The sequence below is a fragment of the Delphinapterus leucas genome, chromosome 6 (assembly GCF_059928025.1).
Source record: "Delphinapterus leucas isolate spDelLeu-1000000601 "Yukka" chromosome 6, BTC_Dleu_Yukka2, whole genome shotgun sequence".
Taxonomy (NCBI): Eukaryota; Metazoa; Chordata; class Mammalia; order Artiodactyla; family Monodontidae; genus Delphinapterus; species Delphinapterus leucas.
The window spans coordinates 101,158,857-101,181,575 of NC_143134.1; the positions used below are offsets into that span (position 1 = coordinate 101,158,857).

At 46.1% G+C, this 22,719-nt stretch overlaps 1 protein-coding gene across 11 annotated transcripts in view; it reads right to left on the bottom strand.

Annotated features, from left to right (window-relative positions):
- The window catches only part of EPB41L4B (erythrocyte membrane protein band 4.1 like 4B), a 145,934-nt gene that overhangs the window by 111,263 nt on the left and 11,952 nt on the right, over positions 1 to 22,719 (bottom strand). Inside the window, exon 2 of one of the 11 annotated variants that reach the window (XM_089913570.1) lies at positions 4,468 to 4,535. The exons of 9 other annotated variants lie outside the window; for them this stretch is intronic. In XM_089913570.1, coding sequence (XP_089769696.1) covers positions 4,468 to 4,503 — 36 coding nt within the window. In that variant the 5' untranslated portion in view covers positions 4,504 to 4,535. Of the gene's footprint in view, positions 1 to 4,467; positions 6,557 to 22,719 lie in introns of those variants that run through there. One more of the 11 variants, XM_089913569.1, reaches the window with a different exon arrangement.

The following is a 22,719-nucleotide window of genomic DNA, read 5'->3' on the forward strand; positions in this document are numbered from 1 at the left end:
GCACCATAGCTGCCCATGTTCCTGTCTTATTCCTGCTTCAGACTGAGCACTCCCAAGGGCAGAGACCAGCTGTGTTCACCTGGATACCATTCTCTCTTCCCTCCATCCCCAAAACGCAGGCACTCCACAAATGTGTTTGCTGGATGGATGGACGGATGGATGTGTGGATGGATGTGTGGATGGATGAGGATATGTGCATGGGGGATGGATGGGGCCACGAAAGAAATCTTCTGGATGGGCCATGCCGAAGCACGAAAAACAGACTGATATTTCACAAACGGCAGGGCTAAAAATGAGAATACACTCACTAAAATCTTTTCAAATTAAGTTCTCCATGAACAAGCATCTAGGGAACTGTGCTCTACTTCCAAGCCCATTTACCTAAACACAACCTCGCGGCTATTATGTGAAGTGCTGTCTAGTGATTTTACACCAGGAGACCTGTTAATGTGACAAGAATGGAAGCTGCTCCTTGTTGCCTCGTCATTAACTGGGTCTCCCCCTCTGTGATGAATCCATTCATTCATTCATTCAACAGATATTTACCAACTGCTCATCGAATGCCAGCCACCCTCTAGGCACTGGGGTCTGCTGGGGTCACAAAGTCTGGAAGGGAGCAGCTACAGGAAGAACAAGTCCTTCTTGCGGAGCAACGTCGTTCTAAACAGCTTAAGACCCGAGCCCATAAGTAGCAACACCACTTACCTCCCTGCCTTCCCAAACAGAATATACTCATTGTAAAACCTTACAAAGTCCCCATCACCATCCTGAAGTCTACCAACTGCAAGACACGTATGGAGAGCTGTCCCCAAACACAGCAGGATCTAGAGAGCTCTACCCTCGAGTTCTTACATCCACGTTGCCTAGTTTTTCTTCCTCCCGTCTCAGCACATCATTTTTTACAGGGACCAGCAACCAGTGGTGTGGAGACAGTATGTCTCTCTAGAGCAGCTCCTTCTGATCTGAGAGGAGCTAAAAATAACCACGTGCATGAAAATCAGGTGTAAAGTAAGAGTACAGAGTTGCCGGTTAAAGACTGGGTCAGGCAGCCAGCCAGCAGGGAAAGGTATGGACATCGTGAAATCTTTGTTAGCCAGTCAGAGGTTCTGATTTTGCCTATTTACTGGTTCCCAGACACGGTCCCGATAAGGAAGACTGCTGGACAGCGGATGTCTTAACTGTCCCCCAAATAAATGAACCAGCCTGACCCTCTTAGATAGATGCAACTGGCAACATCTTACTGTAACCTGACCCACTTGCAATGTAATAGGTCGACTGTGGTCCTGGAAGAACAGAGAAGATAGAAGCCAATCCGTCCAGATCTCATTAGTCTCAATAGCATAAGATGCCGCGCATCCCAGGTAGGCTTGAAAGGAGGAAATAAGCTGTGTGTACAAGTGCTAGTCAAGCGTATACATCCTAGTTGGTGGAAAGCATGACATCTGGGCAGAGAAAGGATTTCAGGAGCCTTGCAGGCACACGAGGCTCTCTTCCATCCACCAGTTCCACATCCATCAGATGGCACGCCCCTCTGCATCCATCTTCAGAAGGCTCTCTCTTTCCTCTCCATTGTGGCTCAGGCCACATCACCTCACATACGGACCTCAGCAACAGCCCCCGAGTGGTCCAACTACCTCTAGCGTCTCCCTCCTAAAGGCCATCTTCCTTGTGTTTGCCGGAATGGTCCTCACACAACACAGCCCTCATCTCAGTCACTTTTCTGCACAGAAACATCCACCAGAGGATGAAGCGCAGGCTTCTTGGCCTGGTGCTAGGGATTCTGCATAATCTATGCCGCCCAACCCAATACTCCTTCTCCCTCCCACAGGCCTCACATGTACCCTGGGCTCCAGGCAAACGTGTTCTCCAACCACGCCGCCCACTCACCACAGACAGCAGGTCCCACCCCTACAGTGTTGCCTGTGTCATTCCTTTGCCTAGGTGTCCTCCTCTCCTACATCCCCATTGCTATCCCCACCTGCAACAAACCAATCCCCATGGCCACTTTCAAGTGACAATCATCATCACTAAACTTCCTGTTGGCGGCACCCTGTCCTGTTCATCTTTGCTTCTTTATCATTCGACATTCTAAAGCTCGAAAACATAACTGCTGATGGGGGTTTAGGAGAATCCTCAGCTCCCAAGACAGTCTTCAAACAACCCACTTTGCACAAGTCTGATCTTCCTGGTTCATCTTCGTTGGGAATTCTCTACAGCCAGCTGGGACCTGGATGGAGAACCCTGGTACTACCATCTCCCGTTCCCGACTCCCTGTCTGTTCTAAAGCAGTCTAGAACACTGGTGTTTTGAAAACCATACCACACTGTGGCCTGCCCTTTTGGCTGATGAAAATGCTATGCCTTCTATGAAATATTATCACGTCCTGGATTTTTATATATGGGTTAAAAAATAACCAAAATAAGTGTGGCGATGGTTTCGAAACCTAAGTGCAGATTTTTGCATTTGCTCCAATTAAATGTCATCTTATTTAAATTGGCCCACAATCTATCCTTTTAAGAACATTATTTAAAGGTTAACCCCCCTGGTTATTATCCCATATACCACTTATTGATCTTAGTTTTGCAACATATGGGAAATCTGATAATCAGGAAGGGGTGAGGCGTGGAGGGTATGGGGTGGGGGAGGGGCCGTGTCTTTATTTCTACAGTAGCAAGGCACCCATCTGATGGTGGCCACAGCCTGGTTATAAATACACACAGTTTTACCATGGAGGGGGGCATGCCCTGGAACTCGCAGAGGCAAAAATGTTGGGTTGGGGGCGTCCCTGGTGGCGCAGTGGTTAAGAATCCGTCTGCCAATGCAGGGGAATTGGGTTCGAACCCTGGTCTGGGAAGATCCCACGTGCCGGGAGCAACTAAGCCCGCGAGCCACAACCACTGAGCCCGCGCGCCACAACTACTGAAGCCCGCAAGCCTAGAGCCCACGCTCCACAACAAGAGAAGCCACCGCAACGAGAAGCCCGTGCACCGCAATGAAGAGTAGCCCCCGCTCACTGCAAATAGAGAAAGCCCGCGCGCAACAACAAAGACCCAATGCAGCCAAAAGTAAATAAATAAAAATAAATTTATTTTTAAAAAAATGTTGGGTTGGAAAACCAGCTCTGTTTCTTTTCTAGCAATATGACGGTGACCCTAGGCAAGCCCCACCCCGAGACTCAGCCTCTCCGTCTGAAAAATGGAGTACTCTCCTCCGCCCCGTCCACCTTGCTAAGTCATTATGTTAATAAAAAAGCAAGAAAGCAAATGCGCGTGCCCTGTAAACTGCGTTGTCCTATACACACAAAGGCATTATTATCACTTTCGTCCAAACCTTATTTCTCTCCCGTGTCCACAGGAATAACACGATATACTTTTTGCCCGATGCTGAACAAAAACTGAGGTACAGGAAGTCTGTGATCTAGTAATGCCATTTAAAGAAACACTGAGGCTAACGAGGCTTTGGTGTTTTTGGTAAATCCCTGTTGGTCCCTGGAGATCAACTCCTTCCTTTCCAAGTTCGTAAACACCCCTGTTTAAACAGCTCCGGGAACTCTACCTGTTCTCATCGGTGGGCTTCCTGGCCAGCAGTTCCCAGAAGGCACCTACCTCAAGGTATCTTTCAACTGTTTCTAGGAAGTTCTAATTCATGGTGAGTTACTAGTTCCTAACCCCACCCCGCAACTTGGTAACTTGCTAGCTTTCTCTGAGCCTTAGCAGGAAACTAGCTCTCTGTTACACTCACACGCACACAAAGTGGCCCAGGGGTCTCTGTCCCCATTGCCATCACTATTAAGTCATCACAAAGAAATATAAACCGTTTACACCAGGACGTCGTAAAGACAAATATCTGAAATTACCCAATAAAGTTACCTTGAAACTTCATCATGAGTGAGAAATAGCATCTCAGCCATCGGCAAGATCTGGTGACTCAAAACTGGAACCTACTGATGCAAATACTGTGCAGAAGTATCCCTAATCTGCTGGACTGAAGGCCAGGCTCTCCAGCTTATAAATTCCATCTCCCAGTTGAAGAGGATCTCCATGTTTACAAAGGTTCCATGACCCCATTTTGCAGAGAAGGAGCCTGAGCCTCAGAGAGATTACGTGACCAAGTTCATATTGCTTACAAGTAGCAGACGTAGAATCAGGACCCAGCCTTCCAGATTCTTAGACAGGTGGACAGAGTTCTTTCCACCTCATCCCGCTGCTTCTCCGGTCAGCTCATTCACCTCTTTGGCTCCAAACACATGAGCCATGTCCAGCAAACAAGAAATATTTCTTAAGCCCAATTCAACACATGGCTGCTGAGAGCCTACTTCACATGTGGCCTTGGCTACAGCTGGGATACAGGGCCACATGGTCCGACACAAATAGATCTCATGGTGGGGTGGGGTGGGGGCAATTCCAGTTTTGTCTGGAGGGCAGGGAAGCTGTGGCAGAACACAAAGTAGTTGATTTGCTCACATACTAACACAGAAGTCAAGACACGGTGCGTGGGGGACATCCACAGGCTGGGCAGCTCCCGGAAATTCAATTCTGGTAAAACAGGGCACATGTGATTAATTTCCTGATTTGCCTGGCTAACAACCTCTTAGAACTCAGAGGACACAGCAAAAACAACTGCCCTTGGGGACTTCCCTGGTGGCACAGTGGTTAAGAATCTGCAGGGGACATGGGCTCGAGCCCTGGTCCGGGAAGATCCCACATGCTGCGGAGCAACCTAGCCCGTGCGCCGCAACTACCGAGCCTGCGCTCTAGAGCCCGCGAGCCACAACTACTGAGCCCGGGCACCACAACTACTGAAGCCCGCATGCCTAGAGCCCATGCTCTGCAACAAGAGAAGCCACCGCAATGAGAAGCCCACGCACCGCAACGAAGAGTAGCCCCCGCTCGCCGCAACTAGAAAAAAAGCCCACGTGCAGCAACAAAGAACCAACGCAGCCAAAAATAAAATAAATTAATTAAAAAGAAAATTTACAGAAACAACTTCCCTTGATTTTGATCAACAAGGAAGTGAGAACAATCTTAGAAGAAAGTCATCTTGGTATGTGAGTCAGTGAAAGGAGGCAGTGACGACCAGGGTTTGCTTTCAACCAGGGGCGTGGGGCTCTCCACGTGCAACATGAGGTCTGGGTGGGCAGGTTGTAGGCTTAAGGGGTCCAGAACAGAGCACCACACTGGCTTCAACTGATGGAGAGACCAATCTAAAGCACTGAGACTTCGTGTTGCATTATTGATTAACTACTGATCAGCCCCTGTTCCAGGCTGATAAACCATCTTCAGGCCAAACTGTATTTATATCTCAGCAAAGAGTCAAAGCCCTCATTTGTTTCTGCTGTGAGAATTAAATGGTCCCAACGGCCATGAGCCTATGAACCTTCTTTCAATCCGTGTGGAATACCTAACACCTCCTAATGACTTCGGTTTCTGTCTCCCTATAGCTCCTTCCAAGCATGCCTAACACATGTGACTCAGCGGTTAGTTGAAGGGAGGGGTTCCCTTTCAATCCTCAAGATGCTGAATGAAGTCTGGATACTAAAGCTACTTGATCCTGGAGAACCAGCCCTGAAAACTGGTTTCACCCAACACTTCAAATATTATACCTCCCACTCTCAATAAGAAACACTGAAACAGCGCATGTTGAATACTCGTTAACTTCGGGGTAGCTAGTATCAGGCACATTTTCATATGCGATCCCTACAGACCAGGACAAAAATATCAGACAACCTCCCTAACACAAAGGTCCACTGGACAAATGACTCTTAGAATTCTGGATTGCGAGCCTCTCCTCACCTTTATTATTAAGCTAGGTGAGTCATGAACCAGTCACAGTGCTCTCTGCCCAACTGAGTCCACTCAAAGCCCTAGAGAATGGGACGGAGACTGCCATGAATGACCTCTAAGGCAGGGGCTTTCCATCCCAGTGCCCTCCATCTTACATCAAAAGAGAAGCAAGTACATGGGGACTTAAAAGGTCCCCGGTGGCAAGTACCTACAGTGTTAATTTTTGTGTTAATCTTTTAAACTGTAGCCACTAAAAAAATGGCTGCAAGGTCTTTTTCTTTTTCCCTTGCATATGGAAGAGGCTGGCGCTGCTTCAACCAAACAGAATATGGCATTAGTGATATTCTGTGATTTCCAAGGTGAGTGACAGTTCTCTTGGGATGCTTGCTCTGTGGGAAGAGCCAGCCACCATGTGAAAAATCCAACTACCCTAAGACTACCATGCTGAAGAGGCCATGAGCAGATGTTCCTCTCAACTGTCCCAGCTGAGCCCAGCCTCCAGCCATCCCTGTCAAGGTGCCAGATGTGCGTGCAGCCATCATGGACCCTCTACACCAGCCAATCTTGCAACTAAGTACTCCTGGGTGATCCTGGTCAACGCCATGAAAAGCAAAAGAAAATCCTAGCTGAGTCCCACCTCAACGGGTTTTTTTTTTTAAACATCTTTATTGAAGTATAATTGCATTACAATGGTGTGTTAGTTTCTGCTTTATAACAAAGTGAATCAGTTATATATATACATATGTCCCCATATCTCTTCCCTCTTGTGTCTCCCTCCCTCCCACCCTCCCTATCCCACCCGCCTAGGTGGTCACAAAGCACAGAGCTGATCTCCCTGTGCTATGTGGCTGCTTCCCACTAGCTATCTATTTTACGTTTGGTAGTGTATATATGTCCATGCCACTCTCTCACTTCGTCCCAGCTTACCCTTCCCCCTCCCCGTATCCTCAAGTCCATGCTCTAGTAGGTCTGTGTCTTTATTCCCATCTTGGCCCCTCAATGGGTTCTTGATCAACAGAACCCATGAACTACGATAAATGATTGTTGTTTTAAGCCACTAAGCACTGGGGGAATTTGTTATTCAATAGATAACCAGAATGAAAACCATATAGGTACACAGATATAACACATGTGTGTGGCATGTGTGCGCACTTTATAAAAGATTTAGTATGTCAAAGTTTTTCCTAACTTTAAAAAACGTTGCCTAGAGTGATGCTAACTTAGGTATCATCTGCTTGGAGACGAGGAATTAGAATAATAAATATATTAATTCTTAAAAAAAGGGATAGACAAGCCAAAAAACTTCTTCAGAGGCCACAAACTCTGCTTAGGAGAAAGACATTAAAATCAAGGGCTGAAATGTCTGAGGCTGCCTTGCTCTACATTTACCAGCTGCATATTCAGAACTCAATAAATTGCACTGAAAAGGAGGGAGAGGACTATTATGGATTCAAAGACACTTAAAAGACATTACTGACCAAATGCAGTGTGTTGTCTGCAGTTGGCTCCTGATTCAAACAAGCCAACCACCGTCCACAAAAAGATTTTTGGGATGGCGAGGGAAAGGTGAACGAGGACTTTGTATCAGACGACATTAAGGAGTCATTGTTCATTTTGCTGAGTGTGATAACGGGGTGGTGAATAGATATATATAGATAGAGAGAGACAGAGCTACCCATTTAGGTGTTAACAGGTTAAATGATAAGTTGTTTGGGAGTTGCTTTAAAATACTCCAGAGGAAAAAAATAATATATGGGTGTTGTGTACATGACAGTTTCATCATACTGTTGTATGATGAGTCATACAAGTTGTCTCAACTTGTGTATTTGAAATTTTCCATAAAACTTAATGAAAACCTCACGAACTACAAAGGAGTTGAAGGTTGGAGGGTGTCAGCACGGTCTGGCCTGAGCCTTGCCTTCGAGCATCCAAGCCAGTGGCTGGGAAGAGAAACCTTTGTCCACAGGGAAGGTGATGGTGCTATGCGATGCAGAAGATGACTCCAAGCCAGTAACAGCTAATTTTCTGCCATGTCACTAAAACAAAATACAATATACAGACGTCCGTCCAGATTCAACTCAATACCTACTATGGACCTTAAGTCACATTTCATCCCCACCCCCAGTCTTCGGTGCGGCTTACAAAGGGGCTGCACTGCTGTACTTTGTGCCCAATTTTGCAGACACAAATAACATACTTTTACAGCAAGAAAAAAAGTATGAGCAGCAGTAAAAGCTAATTTTTTAAGCTTTGGACACCAAGGTTCACATTCTACCTAATTTCAAGGAAACAATGATTTTTATCCCTTAGAACGTTTCTGAGGGATACAGCATTGATTCTTTTTCTCTCTTCTAATTTATTTATTTAATTTTGGCTGCATTGGGTCTTTGTTGCTGGGCGCAGGCTTCCTCTAGTTGCGGCGAGTGGGGGCTACTCTTCGTTGCAGTGCGTGGGCTTCTCATTGCGGTGGTTTCTCTTGTTGCAAAGCATGGCTACTAGGCATGCGGGCTTCAGTAGTTGTGGCGTATGGGCTCAGTAGTTGTGGCTCACGGGCCTAGTTGCTCTGCAGCATGTGGGATCTTCCCGGACCAGGGTTCAAAGCCGTGTCCCCTGCATTGGCAGGTGGATTCTTAACCACTGTGCCACCAGGGAAGTCCCTAGGGTTGATTCTTAATCTTGAACTAAAGTACCACCATCTGCGGCCCAGCAGAATACAAACATGTGATATGGGACAGGACAAGCTCCTCGGCCAAACTCCAGACAGCCATGGTGACAAGGGTCCCATACAGAACCCTTCTCGGCATCCGAGTTACCAAAGAAGAACACAGGGATGGTCCAGAAATCGGCTCATTCAAGTCCCTCATTTTACAGATGGGGAAAAACGAGGCCAGAAGCAGGTCAGGCAACCAATACAACGCCAGGAATAGAACCACCAGCCTTCTGACCCTGAGACCAATATAATTTTCTTTCTTAGGACTATCTTGTGACAAATGCATTATGTTACTTGAATAGGAAAGAAAAAGACCAGCCTAGCATTTCTGCTATGAAATGGTTAAGAACCAAATAGGCAATACGAAAAATTTCAGTGTTAAAAACTCCTTGACTATAAAAAGTGCTTGGTTTGAGCAAATATTTTTGGCTTTTTAAAATGGGGGATCAGAAAAGGAAAAAAAAAAAAAAAGGAAGAAAGAAAGAAAAAAAACCACAGGAGAAAGGAAAAAGAAAATGAAACAAATTTGTGCCTGGCTAAACAGTAACATGCAATTAAAATGATGGATGCCTTTGTGCCGGAGGCTGAGCTTGAAACAAGCTGCTGGAAGAAGGGCGGCCCTGAAAATAAACTGTCAAATTACTCTTTGCTGCCAGATTGCAGATTCCCCCTCCGTGTAATTCTGAAAGGAAATAACTCCATATAAATAAATATGCAATGAATTCCCAGGAAACCCAGCCAAGAAACATGAACAGAAAGAACTAATTTCGGGTGGACCACTGCCCCCACCCATCCTGCAACTTAGGAACACGACTAAATTTGCAAAGTAAGGCAGGTCAGTGCTACCTCACATACTTCCCTAAATTACTAGGTCCTATAATGACCATTCCCTTTTTCTCTGTGGAGCCCTTTACAGCTCTGAAATTTCTGGGTGTCACAACACACCCCACGATGCAGTGGCTGAAGGCATGGACTCTGGGATCAGCGTGGCAGGGATCTGAGTCCCAGCTCTGGTACCCAGCTTAGGCCGAGACTGGTGTCAGGAAACATCTTACCTGGTAGGGATGTCTGAGGATTACACGAAATGAAATGATGAATTTAACAGAGCTTGGCCCCAGGGTTCACCCATAGGGCAGGTCCGTGGATGCAGATGGCCTCATTCTAGGTAGCATATCACTCCCAGAAGATGAGCTTTACAGAGGTGGAGTGACCGGGGAGTGTTATGAGATGAACCTGTGTCCCCCCAAAATTCATATGTTCAAGACCTAACCCCCCAATGCTTCCAAATGTGGCTATAATTGGAGACAGAGGTAATTAAACAGGTAATTAAGTTAAAATGAGTTCATTGGAGCGGACCCTATCCTATGACTGGTGTCCTTATAAAGAGAGAGATTAGGTCACACACACAGACAACAAGAATGCACACAGAAAAGAACATCTGAAGACAGAGGGAGAAGGGGCAGCAAGAGAGCGGCCATCTACAAGCCAAGGAGAGAGGCCTCAGAGAACACGGACTCTGCCGGCACCTTGATCTTGAAATTCCAGCCTCCAGAACTGTGAGAAGACCAATTTCTGTCGTTGAAGCCACCTAGACCATGGTCCTCTGTTACGGCCTCCTGATCTGACTAGTGCCGGGAGGGACACAGCTTCAAGTTAGGACCAGTTTTGAATCTGGGCTCCACCACTCAGAGTCAGCATGACCCCCACTAAGCCCCTTAACCTTCCCAAGCCTGTTAACCTTTCCAAGCCTGTTTCTGGCCTGTGAAATGGACATAACCACAGCACACATCCCACCAAGCAACGGTGAGGGTGGGATGAAAACATACACAGAGGACCCCATCCAGCATGGTCACGGCTGTGCCTAGGACCTTGGACCAAGCCCTGGGAACTTCCCACCATGTCCCTCTAGGAATCCAGAGCCTGTGCTGGGTGGCGGCCCGTAGACACTCTGCACGGCACTCCCCGGGAGCTGATGGTGAGACATGTCCCCAACAGCCCGGATACTCCTCGAGCCGCAGCCCAGTCTTAGATCCCAAATTCCTCAAGTCCCACCCCTGGCTGGGATTCCATAAGGATGAACAATGAACACAGCTAGCAAATTAGCCTGCATTTTAGCACTTTTAGTGATCACACCAACTGCTAAGGCACTGAATTTCAGGGCTTAATTTACTTGGCTCTGTGCATAGAAGGTTTTCAAAAAAGGTTAATGAGTGGAAAAGCACATAAAACTTTTAACCTTGTCTCTGGTGAGCTTGGCTGTTAGGGTCATAAAACTATAACTGAGGCACCACCGTCCACGCACCTGATGGAGGGGTATACAAACAAAGCTGTCTTTTTATAGGTGGCCTTTGATTTTTTCATTCTTTTCTCTTTTTCCTTTGGTGAGTCAGTAGTCTTAAAAAAGTCTCCTGCCAGAAGAAGGCAGAGAATAACCCATTCAGAAGAAGAAAAGGAGGGTGTGATGCCTACAGCCTCTCCATAGGTTTGGATCTGTAGAGACAGCACTGTCAAGATTATCTCCCTGAGGTATGTGGTTTGTGGTTCGTGTGAGCTACAGTGAGAAGAATCTCGACTGCAAGTTCACCACACAGAATGTGAGCCTTTCCTTACTCATGAACTAAAGAGGAAATGTTCCAATCATATATGCATTTTCAAAAGCAACAGCTGAGGACTTCCCTGGTGGCACAGTGGTTAAGAATCCGCCTGCCAATGCAGGAGACACGGGTTAGAGCCCTGGTCAGGGAAGAGAAGATCCCACATGCCGCAGAGCAACTAAGCCCGTGCACCACAACTACTGAGCCTGTGCTCTAGAGCCCGCGAGCCACAACTACCGAGCCCACGTGCCACAACTACTGAAGCCCGTGCGCCTAGAGCCTGCGCTCTGCAACAAGAGAAGCCACCGCAATGAGAAGCCCGCGCACTGCGACGAAGAGTAGCCCCCGCTCGCCGCAACTAGAGAAAGTCTGCGCGCAGCAACGAAGACCCAATGCAGCCAAAAAAAAATAAATTAATAAATAAATAAATTTATTAAGAAAAAAAAAAAGCAACAGCTAGATACCAAGCAAGGTAAAAGCATTAACTAGTATTATGGAATGTTACTTTAAAGTAGAAGACACAAATACGAAATAATTTACAGAACTAAACACCTAGGTACAGATGCAGTAACTCCTCAACATTTCTAACTGCTATGGATTGGTCATAAGCTAACCCCAACTTCCCCCAGTTCAAGCAGAACTAACTCGCCTGTGATGGCTTCACACATAAGAGGAGACCTCAGCACCCAAGGACTTCAAATCCATGTCAAAAGGTATTCCTACAAGACTGACTCTAATCCAGGCATTGAACCCCAACCCCCATACCTCCTCAGGGACCTAGGGAATGTAAAAGTAGGAGGAAACTCTGTATGGGGTTATGCAGGTGCCACCCATTCCAGGGGGTTCCTGCAGGACGGTATACACAAGTGAATGGGGGTCAGTCACCACACAGATCTAGTCAACTACTTGGAATTCAGACTGTGCTATCAGACTTCCATTTTTTCAAGAAAGCTACAAAATTCGAATTTCTTTATGTGAAATGCGGGAATTTTTTAAAGCCTTGTACGGACCTCTAGTCTACTTTCTAATTGGAACATGACATACACAGACAAAACTGCACAGGTCCCACGTGTACAACTCTAGGAATTATCAGAAGTGACCACAGCTATGCAACCACCACCCAGGTCAAAACACAGAAAGTTCCCAGCCTCCTGGAAGTCCCTGTGTGCCTCTTCCCAATTTCCCTCCCTCCCGCCCTCCCTAAGGGGCTACAGATTGGCTGCACCTGTCTTGAGGTTCTATATGTAAATGGAGCATGTACTCTTTTACGGCCAGGTGGGACGTGGGGCTGGCGTCCCTCCCCTCCACAGATCTTGATGGCTGAACAAAGGCACACAAGTGGCACTTCACAGCCCTAAGTGGCTGGGAAATGAGGCCCAAGTGAATGACCTGGACTCGGCAGAGGAGGACTCCATGAGAAGCACCAGGTGTGGGTGGCGTGGGACGGTCAAAGTCACAAAAGGGGAGGGTCTATTCCCGAAGCAAAAGGACAGAGGACAAAAGGACAGGGGAGGTGGCAGGTGCCCGGGGAGGAAGCCAAAGTTCAGAGCCACCGACAAGGCAAAAAGTAAGCATGTCTGGAGAGCCCACAGCCGGGGGCAACTGGGACCAGCCGCACTGCCCACCGAGACGGCATTTTCCCCAGAGGACACCAAACAGGCTGAATTCCTGGCAGGAGGCGAAATCAACGAAGATAACCTAGTGCGCTCTTTCTTTTAAAACTCTTTTTCAGGGTCAATTTCAATAAATGCGAAGTAAACATAATAGTATAGTAAACACCTGTCACTCAGCCTTAACAATGATCAACATTCTATGTCATCTTTTCCTCTACTCCCTCCTTCCCCCGCCCTCCATTAATTTTCTCACACTTCTTTTGCGGGGATGGTGGTACATTTACTTACATCTAAATGTGCAAACCTGAGCTGTTCCCTTCTGACAGATGGCAACATTTGTGTAACCCACACCCCTGTACCATTCAGCACATTCCTCTCGCCCCAGATCCTGGGTGCCCCTTCCCAGTCAATCCCTGGCCGTCCCCACTCCCTCAGAAGCAACACCTATTCTAAATTGTTTCTTCCCCAGATTAGTTTTGCCAGTTCTGAAACCGCACAGAAATGGAATCATCCAGAAAGGTACTCTTTTGTGTAAGGCTTATTTCACTAGGCATAATGCCTGTGAATACAGAAAGGCGAGTTTTAAAATTCACCTTGGGCCACACAATATAGACATGTCTTCATCACCCTTCTCATGCCATCTTCTGTGGATAAACTATAAAGCTTTGAGACAAACGTTTGAGATAAAAATAACCTGCACTGGAATTCAGAGCCATGGTTTTCAATGAATTACTCAAACCCTGCTTTCCTCCCCGGGTCCCATGTTCCAGATACCAGCTTCTGCACCTAAAATGTGCAGCCACAGCCATCCCAGAGCTCTGGCCTGCAGTGTCCTCTGAGAAGCAGGGTGGACCACTGGGGTTTTTTTTTCCCTGTCTCTTGCCCTGGCTCTTCCTCCTTAAGTGAGAAAACTGGGTAAAAGTGGGTAAAAGCAAGTAAAACCTGCAGCTTTCTCTGCCAATGCAAAAGACACATCTTCTCACTAAATAGCAGTTACCCGAGGAAAGAGATGCATCCTTGACTCAGTCTTGTATCCACCTGGCCCCTAGTGTGGTTCTGTGCCAATAGGAGGCCCTCAATAAATGCCCGTGTTTCTTGTTATTCACTCTTCCTTGAAGATATCAAGGCCACCCAGGTTTGGGAGGCAACAGAGCAGAGGGGCAAGAGCTCAGGCTGCCTTCCTTTGCTCACGTATACAATGGTGACAGGAACCCTAGCACCTGTGCTCGGGGACTGTGTGGGCTGACCCAGCCCAGAGCCTGGCCGAGAACAAGCTTCTACAAGTCTATGGCTGGCAGCATCTGTTCCTCTCCGCCTTGGCCTCACAGCTGGCCCCATGGGTGTGACTTGCACTGAAACTCTTACCACACTCCTCTCCAAGTGTCTGACCCACTGGGCCCTCACACTGGCCTCAACTAAAATACAACCAGGAGTGAATCCAGGCTTTATGGCACCTTGAAGTTTATACCATTTGGCAGTCCTCTTAAAGAAACAAAATGCAAAAAAAAACCCTTACATTTGCAAACTTGAAAAAAACCAGGGACCCAGCAAGCACAGTACTAGGGCCCCTTCCCACTGCCCCTCCACCCCCAGGTTCTCAACCCCACCAACCTGCCATGCACAAAATGGGGGGATCACGGCTTGGCTTCCCATCTATCCCACTGCTAAATCCAGCCACCAAATCCATCGGATTCCATGTCCTCAGACTCCATTGCATCCGCCCCTCTGTCCATGGCCAGCACCACCCTAGTTCAGACCCGCAATGCAGCTAACAGCCTTAGTCTGACTGTCTACCTTCAACCACCCCCGAGCCAAACTCAAAGCGTCCAGTGGTCCTAGCCTCCCTTCCCATCTCCCCCGCTTCAGCATCCCCTGAGCTGCATTCTGTTTCCCAGACACATCTTCCTTGTACCCTCCTCAGTAAGGCTGGTCACTCCGTTCTTCCACCTGGACTGCCAATCCCCCATCACTCAATGTCAAAATCAACCCCGCAGACACCTCCCCTGAAGCCCTCCCCAATGGAAATCCAGCTCTCCCTCCAGCCAACCCCCGCAAGGCTTCAGCTGTCCGGCTCTGATGGTGCCCAAGCCATTCTGCCTGCGATTAAGGCGATCTGAGAAGCAAAACGAGGCGGCAGAGCTCCCAAGGGTCAAAAGAGCAAATACACCTTTCTGGGCTCAGCCACCTTCCCAGCCAGATGGGGATGATGCGCTGCACTGCTGAGCAGTGAGGACCACGGCAAGGGTCAAGTGAGATGAAGACTAAGAACGCACGTGAAGACCCCACGTTCTCAGCAGGATATCAAAACCTGTGGCCAACCTTGGTTCGGCATGAGCCATAAATTCCCAGTAATGGGCCTTCTCACACCACAGCCATTTCAGACGCTCCTATACCAGGGAGCAGCTGCTCCCTAGGCTGCAAAGATAAGATTTCTCCTTCCCCCGGCAAGGTCCAGATTGCCCCAAGCTTTTCTTTAAATATAAGAGGTAGTAGAGTGTAAAGATTAAGAACACGTTTTACCACAATTAAAAAAAAAAAAGCATACAGAGCACGATCGAATTTTTGTTGAAAGAAACTTCTTTAGCCATCCTTAGCAAAAAGGTGGTAGGGACACCACCAAAGTGTTATGAAGTGGTGATGTCTTACTGGAGGTATTATATGATTTTTATTTTGTACGTTTTAATCGACAATTCCTAAAAATTCTAAAATAAATAGGTATGCTTTAATTTTTTAAAAAAGTACAGGGCTTCCCTGGTAGCACAGTGGTTAAGAATCTGCCTGTCAATGCAGGGGACACGGGTTCGAGCCCTGGTCTGGGAAGATCCCACAGGCCACGGAGCAACTAAGCCTGTGCGCCACAACTACTGAGCCTGCGCTGTAAAGCCCGCAAGCCACGACTACTGAAGCCTGTGCGCCCAGAGCCCGTGCTCCGCAACAAGAGAAGCCACCGCAATGAGAAGCCCGCACACAGCAACCAAGAGTAGCCCCTGTTCGCTGCAACTGGAGAAAGCCCACGCACAGCAACAAAGATCCAATGCAGCCAAAGATAAATAAATTCAAAACCATAAATAAAAACTTTTAAAAGTACAGACCTAGTATGACAGCGTAACATTTCTTTTTTATAAAACCAATATCTTTCTCATCGTTTCCCCCTTTTTTCCTTCCTATTCAAGCAACTAGGCTGCTCTGTTCTCACTGCTCCAGGAAAGGTATGTTATAATCAAAACCAGAAAATTAAGGTTAAAAAAACAAAGATGAAGACCATGGATGCTGGAACCACACTTCCCGGGTCCACCACATTCTAGTGGCAAGGCCATGGAGGGGACATTAAACTGTCCTGCACCTGTTTCCTCATCTGTGCAACAGGGCAGTGGCTACCTTGTAAACTTTTTGTGAGAATTAACTGAGTTTAAGTATACGAGAAGCGCTCAGAACTATGTCTGGCACATAGTAAGCTCCACTTTTGTAAGAAATCTTCTAGTTGGGATCCCCTCTACCTTTTAGGAGTTCTTAAGACTCATTCCTCAACATTTCTATGATCCTGGAACATTAGCTGGCTTCCGATACTAGACATATAATCCCTACTGGACCTCTGACACTAGTGAGAAATCTGTAACAAAACTGACCACTCCAACTAAGCCAAGAACTTTCACTGTAGAATCCACCCCCTCCCCCACTAATTCTGTTCTGCAGTCCTTGTGGGGTACCTCTGGAGGTTTCTGCTCCTGGAGCTGCATCATAGTTTGTTCTTTTGCTGTAGATGAATTCTGTCTTGAATTTTGGTTTTGTCCTTCAAATTCAACTTCATAGGTTGAGCTTATACCTCTAATCTCTAAAGATCAAGGTCAAGAGCAGGAAGAGCAGACACCAGCAGGACAGCGGAGGGACCAAGAGCATTTAAGTGCTGTGTGTGCTCTAGCATGTTGCTTAACCTCTCTGTGCCTCAGTCTCTTTATCTGTATGATGAGGATGTTAATAGGAACTATCTAACGCATAGGGTTGTGAGGAGTCAATGAGTTAAGCCAGTAAAGTGCTTAAATCATAATGTAAATGGTCAATATATTTTGAAAACATTATGCTGTGTGAAAGCCAGGCACAAAAGGCCACACATTCTATATGATTCCACTTACCTGAAATATCTCGAGTTGGCAAATCCAGAGACAGAAAACAGATTAGTGGTTGCCAGAGGCTGGGAAGAGGGGAGGATGGAGAATGACTGTTTAATGCACCCAGGGGTCACGAAAACGCTCTGGAGCTAGATAGTAATGATGGTTGCCTGTCACTGTGAATGTACGAAATGGTTAACTTTGTTGTTATTTGTATTTCACCAAAATAAAAACATTTGCAAAACAAGAAGTCAGCAATGTTAGTTATTACTCAAATTACTACATGAATAACTACTATGACATGAAATGTACTAGGTCCCAGGCAAGGCACGACGCCCTGCAGCTTCCCAGGCAGGAGAGGGAATACGACACAGGAGGAGCAGGGTGGGTGGGAGGGGCGGGGGCTCAGGACAAGCTTCACAAACATGGTCGCATCTGACATGGGTCCTCAAAGACGACTGGACTCTTATGAGATAAAGAAGAAAGGGAATACACAGCAAAGGTACCCAGGCAAGAAGTGAAGTGTGAGGAGTGAGGGTGCGGCAGCTCGAGCACCACTAGGGTTGACAGCCCGGGGGAAGAACTGGGGAGAAGTGAACTTAGAGCCCGAAAAGGGCTTAAGGTGTGGTCCTGTCATTTACTAGCTGTGGGAAGAAACCCACATTTACTAGCTGGGCAGAAACCTTGCTGCTGAACTTTCGATAAAACTGGAACGCCCACAAATCTCTCAAAGAGGTGCTACGAGTAGGATTACATTAAGCCACGAAAGGCGAAAGCTCCATCTCAACCTAAAACACTACACAAACGTAAAGCACGTGACCCTGCAGAGCACTGGTTCTCCAACTTGGCTGCACGTGGTACCACATTCTGATGATGGGGACCCTCCCCCCATGCCCAGTGATCCTGGTGTAGAGTCGCAGGTATGTGCCGGCAGAGCCAGGAAGTAAAGCAACGACGAGGTGAAGGCTGGAACGTGATACACAGCCCACCTGAGTATCCAGACGATGTGGAGGCCTGGAACCATGGTGGGGTGGGGGTGGGGGGGTCTTTTAACCTTGACATCCTCAGCACGCTGACCCTGGGCTACCAAGGCAAAGCTGGAGGCCAGGAGACGTGCAGGACAATTCAAGGACAATCCCACACCCCACACCAAATGAGCTCCTTAGACGCAGGGCCCACATTTTTGATCATTTCATATTCCTCACATGGTGCCTTACACACACTAGATGATCTCTCTGTTTCTGTAGTTTGATCTTGCGTTTTGCCGTGTTTTCGTTTTGCGTTGTTTTAAAATTCTTACTTTATATTGGAGTACAGTTGATTTACAATGTTGTGTTAGTTTCAGGTGTACAGCAAAGTGATTTAGTTATACATATATCTGCTCTTTTTCAGATTCTACTTCCCACGTAGGTTATTACAGAGTATTGAGTAGAGTTCCCTGTGCTCTACAGTAGGTCCTTGTTGATTATCTATTTTATATATAGTAGTGCGAATATGTTAATCCCAACCTCCTAATTTATCCCTCCCCCCCTTCCCCCTCTGGTAACCATAAGTTTGTTTTCTGAGTCTGTTTCTGTTTTGTAAATAAGTTCATTTGCATCATTTTTTGTTGTTTTTAATGAATAAATGAAATAGCTGGAATAAAACAGGTCCTGTCAGTAAACAGAATGAACTGCTCCTCTCTGGAAAACTCATCTATGTGGAAGTGCTCATCCCCTGAAGTGAGTTAATAAGATAAATGACATGTTACAGTAACCCAAGTACAGGTAATTCTTTTCCTTTCAGAAGACAGCACGTAATTTTTGCATTTTTCTTCAGGAGCCTCTTTAATGAAGAGGAACTATCTGTCACAGCTTTTAGAACAAAGCTAAAAGCTTCTGGACTTCAAAGCGGAATACATCCTAAGTAGAATACTGAAGCATCCTGAACAAACACTTCCAACCTCGGATTCCCCGCTCTCCCATTGAAACATCCCACATCCAGATCCCCTCTTCTCACTCTCTCCCTCGAATACCCACGGGATCTGCCACTGCCAGCCTGTGTGCGAGAACTGGGGCCAGTCCCAAGCCAGCCTGGGCCCCTCCCTGAACTCTGACCGGCCACTGTCGCTGCCACCTAATACAGACTGCAACTCACTGGGCAGGTGACTTCGGCCCCAGCAAACAGGAGCAATCAAAGGACTACAGCCAGAGAAATGCTGTGGAAGGGGCTCTCAGAGTGCACTGCGGGTTAATAACTAACCCGCAGGAGCCTTTACAGTGTATTGGGCTTCCCTGGGTGAAGCCCATGGCCATTTCACCGGCAGGCAATGCAGCTTCTGGGCCAGGGGAGAACCACGGCTTGCTTTCGGAGGAGGGAGGGTGGCCTCGGAGGGGCGAACAGGCCTGCTGCTGTCACTGGGCCACTGAGCGGCAGGAGCCAGGAGGGCTGTGTGCAGGAAACTGCGCTTATTACATGCTAATTACTGCTCATTTGCCTCAGATGAGCAGCAGCTGGCTGCATGTTCCCAGGCAGGTAGGAAAGACCTGCCATCCCAGAATGAGGCTCTGGACCATGAGGCTTTCAAGCGCTCCTTTAGGGGTAAAACTCAGTGGTTCCCGCTGCCCTGCCGTCTGCCCCATCTCCCTTCTCTCTGCAGTGTTCATTGACTCTGCTCCTTAAAATGTCTGCTGGCACCTCTGGCCAGGAGATGGATGGAAAGGGCTCACTAGAGGCCTACGGGAGAATGTAAAGGAACCCAAACAGGAGTAAGCTACCGAAAAAGAGAATCTCAAGGTCAAGGGAGACATTCAAAACTACAGTTATGGAGCTGATGAAGAAACAGAAGAAAAAGAAAAGACACTCTTTTAATCAAATCTACTGAAAACATTCCAACGATGAGGAATCTGGACCTTTTCAAAAAAGCAACATCCAATGAAAGACAGGAGGATAACAAGGCTCACAGGCAGGGGCTGAACAAGGAGCGGGACTCTTGGAAGTATTATTTCCAGCCTCAGTGCCTTTGCATGTGCTGACCTGGCCACCAGGAAAGCTGTTCTCCACTTGTCCTCAGAACTCAAAGCTTTCTCTCTGAAATCTTCTGGTTGCCCATTTTCCCCTCCCAGTCCTCCCACCTTAGCCTTTCCTTTAAGCTTATTTAAAACTCCCTAGGACACTTTTCACACCAGGTGTAATGACCTGTCTCCTCTCAAGCTTCTCGAGGGCAGGGAACCTATCTTATTGTTCTCTGTGTGCCCTGAGTCAGATGCTTTAAATAATGCCTGTACCAACTGTACCCCAAGGTAACCAAATGTTGAGGATGCCATCAAGGAAATCCAGAGAGGGGGAAACTCTAGGACAGAAGGCCCAGCTTCTTCAACAAATAAATGGGGAAAAAGGAGGGGAGAAGGGAAAACTCTAGGCTAAGAGCTTTAGAGAAATTGTGGGACAGGGAAAAACGAGATAATGTTGGTCAAAGGACACAAACTTTCAGTTTTAAGATAAGTAAGTTCTGGGGATCTAAATGACAGCATGATGACGACAGTTCATTATAATGTAGAGTATCCTTGAAATCTGCTAAGGTACACATATGAAGAAATGGTGACTGGCGAGGTGACAGATATGTTAATTAGCTCGATGCACAGTAACCATTTCGCAATGCAAACGTATATGAAATCACCATGCTTTACGCCTCAAATATATACCATTTTTATTTGTCAATTATGCCTCAATAGAGCAAGGAAAAATAACATTTAAAAAAGTTCTTAAAGAGCTTTAGATAGAATATCAACCAAATACAATGAAAGGACCTTGTGACAACCAAATAAGAAAATCTGAACACTGACTATATATCTGAGACTAAAAAACAATTGTTAATTATTTTTAGGTGTTTCTTTTATGGTTTTTATTCATCAATTTGATAATATGGTGTATCACATTGATTGATTTGCATACATTGAAGAATCCTTGCATCCCTGGGATAAATCCCACTTGATCATGGTGTATGATCCTTTTAATGTGTTGTTGGATTCTGTTTGCTAGTATTTTGTTGAGGATTTTTACATCTATATTCATCAGTGATATTGGTCTGTAATTTTCTTTTTTTGTAGTATCTTTGTCTGGGTTTGGTATCAGGGTGATGGTGGCCTCACAGAATGAGTTTGGGAGTGTTCCTTCCTCTGCAATTTTTTGGAAGAGTTTGAGAAGGATGGGTGTTAGCTGTACTCTAAATGTTTGATAGAATTCACCTGTGAAGCCATCTTGTCCTGGACTTTTGTTTGTTGGAAGATTTTTAATCACAGTTTCAATTTCATTCCTTGTGATTGGTCTGTTCATATTTTCTATTTCTTCCTGGTTCAGTCTTGGAAGGTTATACCTTTCTAAGAATGTGTCCATTTCTTCCAGGTTGTCCGTTTTATTGGCATAGAGTTGCTTGTAGTAGTCTCTTAGGATGCTCTGTATTTCTGTGGTGTGTGTTGTAACTTCTCCTTTTTCATTTCTAATTTTATTGATTTGAGTCCTCTCCTTTTTCTTGATGAGTCTGGCTAATGGTTTATCAATTTTGTTTATCTTCTCAAAGAACCATGTTTTAGTTTTCTTGATCTTTGCTATTGTTTTCTTTGTTTCTATTTATTTCTGCTCTGATCTTTATGATTTCTTTCCTTCTGCTAACTTTGGGTTTTGTTTGTTCTTCTTTCTCTAGTTCCTTTAGGTGTACGGTTAGATTGTTTATTTGAGATTTTTCTTGTTTCTTGAGGTAGGCTTGTATAGCTATAAATTTCCCTCTTAGAAATGATTATGCTGCATCCCATAGGTTTTGGATCGCCATGTTTTCATTATCATTTGTCTCTAGGTATTTTTTGATTTCCTCTTTGATTTCTTCAGTGATCTCTTGGTTATCTAGTAACGTATTGTTTAGCCTTCATGTGTTTGTGTTTTTTACGTTTTCTTCCCTGTAATTCATTTCTAATCTCATAGCGGTGTGGTCAGAAAAGGTGCTTGATATGATTTCAATTTTCTTAAATTTACTGAGGCTTGATTTGTGACCCAAGATGTGATCTGTCCTGGAGAATGTTCCATGCGCACTTGAGAAGAAAGTGTAATCTGTTTCTGGATGGAATGTCCTATAAATATCAATTAAATCTATCTGGCCTATTGTGTCATTTAAAGCTTCTGTTTCCTTATTTATTTTCGTTTTGGATGATCTGTCCATTGGTGTAAGTGAGGTGTTAAAGTCCCCCATATTATTGTGTTACTGTTGATTTCCTCTTTTATAGCTGTTAGTAGTTGCCTTATGTATTGAGGTGCTCCTGTGTTGGGTGCATATATATTTATAATTGTTATATCTTCTTCTTGGATTGATCCCTTGATCATTATGTAGTGTCCTTCCTTGTCTCTTGTAACATTCTTTATTTTAAAGTCTATTTTATCTGATAAGAGTATTGCTACTCCAGCTTTCTTTTGATTTCCATTTGCATGGAATATCTTTTTCCATCCCCTTCCATCCCCTCACTTTCAGTCTGTATGTGTCCCTAGGTCTGAAGTGGGTCTCCTGTAGACAGCATATATATGGGTCTTGTTTTTGTATCCATTCAGCAAGCCTGTGTCTTTTGGCTGGAGCATTTAATCCATTCATATTTAAGGTAATTATCAATATGTATGTTCCTATTAGCATTTTCTTAATTGTTTTGTTTTTTTTGTTTTTTTTGTTTTTTTTTTGCAGTACGCAGGCCTCTCACTGTTGTGGCCTCTCCCATTGAGGAGCACAGGCTCCGGACGCGCAGGCCCAGCGGCCATGGCTCACGGGCCTAGCCACTCCGTGGCATGTGGGATCTTCCCGGACCAGGGCACGAACCCGTGTCCCCTGCATTGGCAGGCCGACTCTCAACCACTGCGCCACCAGGGAAGCCCCACCTTGGGTTTGTTTCTGTAGGT